The sequence below is a fragment of the Salvelinus sp. IW2-2015 genome, linkage group LG16 (genome assembly GCF_002910315.2).
Source record: "Salvelinus sp. IW2-2015 linkage group LG16, ASM291031v2, whole genome shotgun sequence".
Taxonomy (NCBI): Eukaryota; Metazoa; Chordata; class Actinopteri; order Salmoniformes; family Salmonidae; genus Salvelinus; species Salvelinus sp. IW2-2015.
In genome coordinates, this window is record NC_036856.1 from 33,090,368 (window position 1) to 33,102,608 (window position 12,241).

At 43.2% G+C, this 12,241-nt stretch overlaps 1 protein-coding gene across 1 annotated transcript in view; it reads right to left on the reverse strand.

Moving 5' to 3' along the window:
• LOC111975327 (zinc finger CCCH domain-containing protein 3-like) overlaps positions 1–12,241 on the reverse strand; it is a 19,103-nt gene that overhangs the window by 1,887 nt on the left and 4,975 nt on the right. The window contains exons 2-3 of the mRNA XM_024003547.2: positions 2,477–2,646; positions 2,057–2,241 (exon numbers count right to left, since the gene is read on the reverse strand). Coding sequence (XP_023859315.2) covers positions 2,057–2,241; positions 2,477–2,646 — 355 coding nt within the window. The remainder of the gene's footprint in view (positions 1–2,056; positions 2,242–2,476; positions 2,647–12,241) is intronic.

A 12,241-nucleotide genomic window follows, 5' to 3' on the forward strand; every position in this document is an offset into this window, starting at 1 on the left:
ACATATAGTTGCATGACCCCCGTACATATATGTGTATTGTGTGGTAATTATATATATATCATATACTATAGTGTGTGTGCTTAGTGTGTGTTATAGATACAGTACACTATACCATACCATACATGATTATATACGTATATATACACATACGTTATATAAACATACATAGATAATATACAACAACGTATAATTACATACAATCTATATATACGTAGTATGACATACACATAGTACTACTATATACATACACATATATACGATAAACATACATACTATACATACCATCACTATATATTTACTACAACATATATAATTCATAAACATACAATATACTATACTACATATATTATACATACACTACATTACATATACATACATACACTGTATTACACACACACACCATACACCACTATATATATATTACACAACCGTGTGACCCCTGTTAATGTGATGTCATATATGTTGTGCATATATATAGAGTGTGCGTGTATAGTGTGTGCGTATAATAGTGTATGTGTGTTTATACATACATATATTATATACTACATACACACACAATACTATATATATATACCACACATCATGTTGTATATGGTGTGTAATATAGTGTGTGTACACCACACCACACACAACACACACACACACCACACACACACACCACACACACACAACCACACACACACACACAGCCACCACAACACCACACACACACACACCACAACACACACCAGTGTCCACCCATCAGCATGTACTACGGCCAACCCAGCCAGGAATAACCAATGACGCAGGCAAGGCCCCAAAGACCTACTAGAGACTAGAGCTGGGATGAAGGGAGGGTTGAGGCAGAGGAAAGAAAGAGAGAAGAGGAGAAAGAGAGAATGAGACAGAGGGGACAGAGAGAGGGGGGGTGAAAGAGAGAGCTCCAGAGTCCATGTAAAGGGAGAAAGATACTCTCTTTCCATCCATCTCAGTGTAAGTCCATGTGTGTGACATGTGTGTGGCGTGTGTGTGGCGTGTGTGTGGCGTGATAGCTAGCGTTAAGGGAGCGCCAGGCAGGCTGTCTAGATGACACAGCGTCAGGTCAAAGGTCATAGTTGTTTCCTGGTGAAGAGAAACTTAATATGAACAGACATGGAGAGAGGGATGGCAGACGAAGAGAAAGTGAGATTATGGTGTATTTTACAGTTGTTATTTTCCTGCTATTTATTCAGAAATGTCATGGTACTATGTAATAATGATGTAATAACCATCTATTTGGCATTAGGAAGATAGATTGTGTTGATATTGTTAAAATAAACACTTACTGAAAGACAATATGGAGGAGGGAAAAAGGGAATTGAAGTGGTAAATGAGTTTGTGGTATCTGTTCACGGATTCATTGTCGGGCTTCATAACTGGACAGTGAGAGTAAACGTGTGTGTGTGTGTGTGAGAGATCGGGGGATCCTCTCTGTCAGGGAGGGGCAGGTGGACAGAGATAGAGGGGGCGACAGGGAGAATGAGGGAGGCCCTTGCCTAATCCTGTATCTATCAGTCTGTCAACGGAGAGTTCAGCTGTGCCTCCCTCTCGCCCCAAACCAAAATATTATTACCCCTCTCCCACTACACATTATTACCCTCCCAGTTAAGTATTATCATACCCCCTGTATTATCAAATCTTATGTTCTACTGCAGCCAGTACCACCCTCCTAAAACATTAACAAGTACACCAATATCAAGGGGTTCCCCATCCTTATTTTGCCCTTCACTAATATTTACCTCATGGCAATTTGTGTTTGTTTATTCTCTTTTTTTGAGTAATTCATTAACCATCATTCCTGGATTAGCGGTGGGCTATATCTGAGCTATGTCTTAAACACGTGGGCCAGCTGGATGAATCCCTGTGCTTCCAATGATCACCACAATGTTCCAACGTTCTGTTTGATGAGCCCACCCCTCCAGGTCAGGTTGTGTTCCATAGGAGCCAACATGGCATCCACAGAGACAGTTTCCTGACCTCTGTAGGACACAACATTGAACTGGACTATAACCTTCCTGGTCACTGTATGCCCTCTCACCTGTGACCTCTAACCTATCGACGGGGGGCGTGTCCGGAGCGTCTGCATCCTCTGGGGAGCTGGAAAGGGAGATGAAGGATGGCAGCTTGGTGTTGTGACGACCCGAGGACGAGGGTGTCGATGGATCTGCCTGAGCAGAACCCTCTGCTGCTTGGGCCTGAGGGAGAACCACTGACAGGCTGGTCCTGGGAGGGAGGAGAAAACATCCGCTGTGATTCATTCAATCTGTACATATCTGAACGAAACATCTTTTTATATTGTATTACTTTTGTCTATTAACTTATTGTTACATTTCAAATGTTCATTAAATTTATTCCATTCCACTTTCTAACGGGTAAAACTGGTTGAAATTACATTGAAACCAGTTTTGCACATTGGGTTTATTGCTTGATTATCTTGACCGAGAGCCTGTGTCCTGACCTCTTGGTACGGGCCTTCTTGGCCGGGGTGGCGGAGGGGCCTGTAGCTGCCCTGGCGTTAGGAGTGGTGCGTTTGGCCCTCTGACGGTGCTGGAGCTTACAATGGGCCCCTTGGGGACAGGAGCCAGTACTGGAGAAGTCTGGACACACCAGGGTGTGCTTCTTCTTACACTGAGGAGGACAGAGGAGAGGACAGAGGAGAGGACAGACACAAAGGAGTCTAACAGATCACGGGAAGCGGACATGGGATGTGTGTGGTGAGTTACTGTGTCACAAGAGAGAGATGAAACATCATGCTTTGGGGGCTGTTTTTCTGCAAAGGGACCAGGACGACTGATCGTGTAAAGGAAGAATGATGGGGGCATGTATCGTGAGATTTTGAGTGAAAACCTCCTTCATCAGCAAGGGCTTTGGAGATGAAATGTGGCTGGGTTTTAGATGAAATGATCCAATACACCGCCGGGCAACGAAGGAGTGGCTTGTAAGAAGCTATTTCAAGTCTGGAGTGGCTAGCAGTCTCCAGATTCAACGCTATTAGAAAATCTTTGGAGGGAGTTTGAAAGTCCGTGTTGCCAGCAACAGCGCAAAACATGACTGCCTCTAGAGGAAGATCTGGGCATGGAGGATAATGGGCCAAAATTACAGCAACAGTGTGTGGAAAACTTGTGGAAAGACTTACAGAAAACGTTTGACGCTCTGCATTGCAAAAGGGTATATAACAAGTATTGGAGATAAACTTTTGGGTTATTGACAAATCTTATTTTCACATAATTTGCAAATAAATAAATAAAAAAATCTACAATGTGATTTTCTGGATTTTTTTTTTTCTTCCTTTTGGTCTGTCATAGTTGAAGTGTACCTATGATGAAAATTACAGGCTGCTCTCATTTTTTAAGTGGGAGAAACTTTGCACCATGGTGCTGACTAAATAACTTTTTTTGCCCCACTGTTCAGGTGTTAAATTGAGGTGAAAAGGCAACTGGGGGGGTTCAAATTAAGGGCTAGTCAATTCCATGTAGTGGAGAGGGATTCTTCTGCTCTCTCTCTCTCACACACACAACACACACACAGAACCACACACACACAACCACACACACCACACCACAACACACACACCCACATCAACACACACACACACACACACCACACACAACACACACACTGTCACCCATCACATTACACCACCAACACACAACACACACACATTCAGGGTGATGGATGAGGGTGCAGGAGAAACAAATTGAAACCGCTGCGTCAAACTCCTCTACCAGCCGAAACGGAACTGCAGATGGGATACATAGACCAGGAACTGACTACGTAGAGAAACGTCATTACTCTCACGCATCCCCATCTCTGCTGGAAGGTAAGCTGCACGCCCAATGTGTCAAGGGAATTTCAGCCTAAAATCTTCAGGTGTCATATGACCTATATACTGTACTTGCAATTCAAAACGACAGGTAAGGCATACATCGCAATTAACACAATATATATTTACAGTCCTTGACCTGGAATAGTGAAAAAATAACAAGTAATTCCTAAGCTACAAAACATTTTAGTATTTTGGTGTTTTTTGCAACGGAGTTCAGTGTGTTTTGCGGACCAAAACATTGTAACAACCATAAGTCAAAGTCCTGTATAAACACATCATTAATTGTGTGGGTGCAGAGAGTAGGCCAAGGGAACATGGTGTTAGACATTGGTGGGACACACCCAAATCATGACCAATCAGCTGAAAGTGCCCGCGTTCAAAGCATGCGGTTTATACAGTCTGTTTTCCATCGCGATAAGCGGAACACCCCTACCTTGTGTGGGTTGAACCCCGACATATTCCTGATGCGCTAGCATCTGCTTGAACTCTCCCGTATTGGTATGTTTCTAAAAGCAAAACGGTTGACTGTGCGTGTATTCACCGTGCGTGTATTCAACAGTGATCACAATGGACGGTCCGAACCATTGGTTTTACGATGGTGCTGCGAAGGCAGCTGAGTCAGTGAACAGTATTGATTGCGTTTTCTGGTCTAAGAGAGGTCTAAGTGGGTCTCTTGATGGATGAGCATCAGAGGCACCATTTCGACTACATCTCTTAATGCTAACAGACCAATACCTCTAATGGGGGTCTCCAACTGATCCTACATGTGGGATGGGAACACGTGCTTGATGACAACCATAAACTGGCATTACTCAGAATAAATACACAGGCATTTGTGTATCTGGATCATGTCTAACCAAAACTTGCTCATTGCTCAGCTCTAACGGCTTACGGTTTTCCAAATCATAGCAAGAATTTCAGAACAATTGCTTAGCTTTTAAGGGCTTTAGTATTACCACATAACCAACTGTCAGCTCGCCTTCATCCATGAAATCTTTATTTATTTTAACTAGGGCAAGTAGTTAAGAACAAATTTATTTTACAATGACAGCCTAACAAGGGAACAAGTGGGTGAAGTTCTTGTTCAGGGGTAGAATGACAGATTTTTACCTTGTTTCAGCTCGGGGATTCGATCCAGCAACCTTGCGGTTACACGCTCTAACCATACAGGCTACCTGCGTCTTATCAATGACCTCATCAAGTAACAATGGCTTTCCCATGAGATACATGGATGACGAAACTTTTTTTTGAGAACAAAACCATCTCTAAAAGCATGAGCTGTACAACTAACAACCAAATTAAACCCTGGGAATGATAACATGGAGAGGGTTTTTAATAGGTTTCAAGTTAAACCTGGTTAATAATATGATTCACAAATTGTAAAATCTCTGTAAGTTCACATCACCAGATAGACTAAGCGCAGTGTTCTGGAGTTTCAGATGGGTAATTGCTGTTGAGCCAAGACTGTGACAGATGGCAATTATATGGGTCAAGCGTTGTCACAGATTGGCAGTTTCCTCACTCAAGTATGCAGATAGAATATCATTTTCAGAAATGAATGTGTCCTCTGCCGGGTTTGAATTGATATGGCCTCAACCAAGATCACAGTAATCAACATTTCTATGTGAAGGCTCCTATTGCATTTGCTAATCTGAGGGTATTATGGTCCAGCAGAGAATAAATTATTCACTGTAATTGAATCCGGGTAAGGGACAGGAATTAATGGATTGTCCATCAATGTTTTATATCCTCTCACTAGAGCAATAAGTCAAACAATATTAGCCTAGCCAGGATAATGTACATGGGAAAATAAGGTAAATAGCGATGGTTTTACAGATACGGTGCACGGTTGGTATTGATAAACTAAAATGGTGACCAGGTTAGCTAATCCACATGCAACATTGTGTTTTGTCGAAGGGTTGAAAAATTGAAGGCAGTTTTAATTTGGACACATTCTCAGGGTAATGGTGTGTTCTGAAGCTGTTAATCATCAGTTAGCAGGTTAGCCTACATAGAAGGAGCGCCAATGAAAGTAGCTGGGAACGTACTGTAGCGTTGCACCACAAGCAGTCATGCTAATAAAAATGTGAATAATAAAATATATTTAATATAAAGCTTGTAAAGTAAATCTCAAACAGTGGAATTACCTGTAATTATGCAGTATGTACTGTCATATTATTTAGTATTGACCATTTTGTTCTACATTGCTTGTAGTATTGGAGGGGACCAAGGATAAGATCTAGGGCACCCGTACGGGATAAGTCCCGTTTACCATTTCCTTAGGCACCTTGCCTGATCTTGGCGATGGAAGTTGATGGCACCACAGAGGGGTGACTATGTGGTCTTTGGCAGTGTCGGGCTGCACGGATTCGGCCACCTCGTCCATCAGTTTTCATTGTCACACTGGGGAGACAGATAGCAATGTGACTCCTATGTTGTCATTAAAATCAAATCTTCCTCTAATTAATTTCCTCCACAGTAATATCATAAAAGATTCTGTCATTTCATATACGGCATTGATCAGTTTCAGTGGCATTGGAGACATGACCTACACTTTGCAGTCTATTTTTCAGACCATTTAAATCACTTTTTTTTTCAACCCCTTTTTCACAATGTATTGACAGTTAGTCATGAAGAGGAGGCACTAGGAAATGTCAAAATGGAAGACTGGCATTGGGCTAGTACGAAAATGGGAACAACTGCATTTGTTTCAGTCATTCTAATCAACTAAACGCATGGATTCTCTGATATCGATTTTGGAGCTGAAAATCAGTGGTGCGAATCTTCTGTTGCATAGAACAGAGAGAGCGGGAGAGAGAAAGTGAGAAAGAAGATAGAGCGAAAGAGAGAGAGGAGATTTAGCAGCAAAATAGAGAGTTGGAGGGGTTGTATGGTAACATCATTTGCTGATGATGCAGATTGCTTGTCGGCTTGAGAGTGCACGAGATAAGGGGAAGGGTGGATGGATTTCCTGTGTGGAGACAGGGATGTGATGTATGAGGCTGGGCAGACTGTCCAAATCATGCCCTCACATGGCCACAGCCAGAGATTGATGCCGACCAGTAGGTGTCAGCGCTGACGAGGAAGATAGAAAACTCTGCCAGAATCTTGATAACGTTCCCCCTGTGGCCAGAGAGCTCTATAACAACAAATGGCCTATTTTCAGCTATTGATGCACAGACTAGCCAACAGTACCTACAAACACCTATGCAATGCCACACACTACATAGTTCTGATGAAGACCTATTACAACGATCAGACTTCAAGATTGTTTTTGCATCAGAATTATTAGTGCCTGGTTCTACATGAGAAGTTGAGACGGCACAGCTCATTTCCTCTGCGAAGTACCCAGACATTTTAGAGACGAGGCAAATTGTAGTCATTATGCTGGTAGCATCTTCAGTGGCTGGGAAGATGCAAAGCACATTTGAAGATTGCTTAATGTAATACAGTACCAAGAACATGAATGCCTGCACTATCAATGCTTCTCTTGCTGAGGGAAACGTAAGCATGGGGTTTCTCGGATAGTAGCCATAAGATAGAAAACATACACACATCCAGTGGCTTTTGGAGCAGGTGCTGGAGATCAAAAGAGAGCTATAAGTTCATCAAAAATACAAAGAATAACGTTTTGGCTCACTATGATCTATGCTACAACTTTGAGGTCTGAAAAGTGTTTTTTTCATGCAGCTTGTTCATATGGGTATTTAAGCTGAGAGAACTAATTTTATTAGGTTGCAGCTGCTGGTGTGCTGCAGTGTGCTTTCACTTGCCCTGCAAGAAGGTTGCACGTTTTTGAAAGGCAGACATACTGGTAGATAGTCAATGAATGGGGTATGGTCGTTTTGGAAGCAGTAAAAAAAAGTATAAATCTTGCAAGGGTTTTGAGCTATAGAACACGGCTACTCAAAGTGTATACTAGACAGTGCTATGGTCTGGAATAGGTTTTGATGCATACAGGTGTGAAAGTAAACATTTTTTCATTTATATTGTAACCTTTATCTCGAACCAGGAAAGTCCAATTGAGGAAGGACATCTTTATCAAATGGCGACTGACAAGAAGGGGCTCATACCATGTCGTAAGAAATAGACAGTATGTGGAAGGGCCATTTACAGGAGAGGCAATCACATCCTTTACGTTTCACCTCCCTCATGCTTCACAATGGAAGACAGCAGGAAGCTGCCCCTCTGAAAAAAAAAGTCCTGCCCGGTTTCCTTTTTTCCCTTGTTTCTTCCCATTTGAATGTTGGTTGTGGTAATCTAAAAAGGTGACAGCAGCCAGCGTGCTCTCAGTGTGTGGAAGGGGAAGTTTATTATCCATGCGGTGTAGGCTCATTTCACCTGACCGTGTGTGTGATGAGCATTCATGAGAACACGGCTTGTATTTTTTCGCGGCTCTCAGCCCACGTGAAAATTGATGGGGATCTTCAACCTCGGATTGGATTTTCCCCTGGGTTAGGGAAATGCCACTTGCAATATATTCAGGAGCTGTCGGAAGTCGTGTCTGTGCATGCACCGCCCTGCTTGCTTGCTGCTGCTCACTGCTACCACTTCTAGCAGCCATTAATCAGAACTGAATTAAATCAGAACTGGGATGTAAAACAAGAAACAAACTTAAGTGTTTTTTCTCCTCAAAATACGCAGGTTTATTTTGCCTAGCATGTATTGGTCCTTTGGCTTTAGGCAATGAAGTCCTCTCTGCCTTTAATCAACGTTTATTAGAACGTTAGCAGTCTGGTAATGACAGGGTTATCAAGGATTCAAAATGGCGAAGTCAAATGCTGTTGGAGTCCAAAGAGTTTTATGTCATGGTGTTTGTTATTCCTGGTATTTCTTCCTATGCGAAATATTCTAATGTCTAACACAATGTTTCAATGTTATACTTTAATGCTATCGCGGAACACTATGTTATGTTATCAGCTAATGCTAATGTAACACTAATGTTAATGTTATCACTATGCCTAACATATGTTATGTTATCACTAATGCTAACACTTGTTATGTTTATCCTAATGCCTAACACTATTGTTATGTTAACCTAATGCTAACACTATGTTATGTTATCCTAATGCCTAACACTATGTTATGCTTTATCCTAATGCCTAACACTATGTTATGTTATCCTATGCCTAACACTATGTTATGTTATCCCTAATGCCTAACACTATGTTATGTTATTCTAATGCTACACTATGTTTGTTATCCCTAATGCTAACACTATGTTTATGTTATCCTAATGCCTAACACTATGTTTGTTTTCCTAATGCCTACACTATGTTATGTTTCACTAATGCCTAACACTATGTTAATGTTATCACTAATGCCTAACACTATGTTATCTATCACTCATGCTACACACTATGTTATGTTTTCACTAATGCTAATGGATAACACTATAATTTAATTATAATAATGCTAATGGATAACACCATATTATGATCACTAAATCTTATGGATAACAACTCTGTTTAATGTAAACACTAATGCATAACACTGACACTCCCATCGTTTAGCTTGAAAAAGCCCGCGCTGAGACACTTATGAGTTTATACCTCCTCGCACAGGCACACAGACAGGAAATATCTTTAATGGAGAGAAACCATCTACAATGAAAAAGGGAAAGGAAAGGGGGGTACATAGTCAGCTTTGTACAATTGAATGCATTCAAGCCGAAATAATGTCTTCCCATTTAACCAACCTTTGAATCAGAGAGGTGAGGGGCTGCTTAATCGACGTCCACGTATCGGCGCCCAGGGAAGCAGTTGTTGTTTGGGTTAACTGGCTTTGCTCAAGAGAGGGAATGCGTAAGAAGGTCAGTGTCTCGACTGTATATTTCAAAATATGGCAATAGAACGAGAAGGGGGACGGGAGCTTGTTGAGATACGATGGCCTCTTCTTTGGATTGACCTCCGAACTAGGGTGTGGAGGTCACAAAATTTCGTCAGCCAGGTGATTGTCCGCAAATAACTGTCGGCTAGGTAATTGACCGTTAATTAACCAACACAATTTTGCATCTCCTGGCTTCCAACATAGCCTACAAGCCATGATATATGACCTTTGGGAACATCTACATTTTAAAAAAAGTCTAAATAAATCCTATAGCCTGCACCTTCACCATCAATATCATATTTTTAATTTTAGATAGGTCTAAAAGAAGCAATGATATGAAGAAAATGTAGTTTAATTTCAGAAGAACAGATAGCATTCTCTGAGTTGAAACCCAGGTTTAGGATAACAAAGGGAGATCTGGCAGCGCAAGGTGGGCTCGTTCTCCCATACAGCATGCCCACACTCAGGCTCCCAGGATGCTTAGTTATAACACAGCACGTCCCTACGGACGGGGGTTAAATAAAAGTCTTCTCACTCTTTTCTCTCTCTTTCTGTGTTTCTCAATTCTCCCTTTCGCAGCGAGATGCTATATCAAATGGCTCAAACTGCCTCCTAATGAAGGTGTTACCATAGCACAGGTCCCGTTAATGTTTTCGCAAGTAGCTCCGAGGTCTGAAAGCTAGCATATTTTATGTATATTTGCTCCGCTGTTTTAGAGTTTGCAGCTGTTTTTTCCTGCATAAACCTTCCACTGGGCACGATAACAAGTGGTGCTTGTATTCTAACAATAGAAGTGGGCGCTGTCGATGGTTAACCATAAAAATTGGCTTTCGGCTGGATCAAGGGCTGGCAGGCAACGTGTCACGATATAGAATGGCTTCAAAGTTTAGGGGGATATGGAGAAGCAAAAAGGAAAGGGAACAAACAGGTTGGGATATATTGTGTTTTGATCAACGTGATCACCAACAGTGATTTGACGCACAAATTAAATACATAGATAATTATTGTTTATTTACATTCTGAACATTTAAGAGACACTTTATAAACAGACAGACTGAAATTCTAGAACCAAGACAAGCCAAGGCTGGTGTTAAGTTGATTAACACTTACAGTAAATGACAGTTTGTTGTGTGGTGTGTGCACCCGTCATGTTGGTGGATGAGTCGGTCAATGTGTTTTGTTAGTTTCTGGTATAGCTTGAATGAAGCAGAATTGAATTGATTGATTGATAGCACACACCCCACACAATATATAACTAACACAACCATGGCCGTTTAGACCAGCAGGACTACATCTGATTGATGAATGCTACATAGTGCCAAACAATACTGGAAATTAACAAACCTTCGAAATCACCCACTGCTTTTTTTTTTCCATTCTCTTGTTATTGTTTACTCTTCCACCCTCAGATGCCTGGATCTCAAAAGCCTTTGGTGGGCAAGTTCAACAGCTGTTTTCATGGAAACACGTGTAAAGGTTCTACACAAGGAGAGAGAGAGCGAGACGGAGCGAGAGAGCGAGACGGGAGGAGAGAGAGCGGACGGAGAGAGAGGAGAGCGGACGGAGAGTAGAGGAGAGAGAGAAGAAGATGAGAGAGGACGAGTACGAGACGGAGAGAGAGAGAAGAGAGAACGTAGACGAGAATAAGGCGAGACTGAACGAGAGGAGAGAGCAGAGACGCGGAGAGAAGAGAGAGGCGAGACGGGAGAGAGAGAGGCGAAGAGGAGACGAGAGAGAGAGAGACTAGAGCGAGACGGGATGAGAGAGAGGGAGAGAGGAGAACGGAGAGAGAGCGAGAGGCCGGGAGAGAGCTGGGAGAAAAATCGAAGGAAGTTAAAGTAAGTAAAGCAGAAGCGTGCGGAGAGAGAGCAGAGAGCGGAGAGAGAGCGAGAGCGAGACGGAGAGGAGAGAGAGAGACGGAGAAGCGAGCCGGAGAAGACGACGAAGCGAGCGGAGAGAGAGCGAGACGGACGAGAGAGACGAGAGCGACGCAGAGAGAGCGAGAGGAACGACGAGAGAGAGAGAGCAGCGGAGAGGGCGGACGGAGAGGAGAGAGGAGCGAGACGGAGAGAGCGAGACCGGAGAGAGAGAGGCCGAGACGAGGGAAGAGAGAGACGGGAGAGGAGAGCGAGCCGGTGAGACGAGCGGAGCCGGAGCCACGGAGCGAGACGGATGACGAGAGCCCGCGCGCAGACGGAGAAGCGACGAGCGCGAGACGGAGAGGCGAGACGGAGAGGAGAGAGAGCGAGACGGACGAGAGAGAGCGAGACGGAGAGAGAGAGCGAGAGGGAGAAGCAGCGAGACGCGAGAGAGAAGGAGACGGAGACGAGACGAGCGAGACGGAGAGAGAGAGCGAGCACGTGAGAAGAGAGAGAGCGAGACCGGAGGAGAGGAGAGCGAGACGGAGATGAGAGAGCGAGACGGAGAGAGTTAGAGCGCAGAACGGAGGAGAGAAGAGCCGAGACGGAGAGAGACGAGCGAGACGGAGAGAGAAGAGCGAGACGGAGACAGAGGAAGGAAGGAATAGAGGAGAGGATATAGGGAGGGGTATAGAAAGGATAGAGGAGC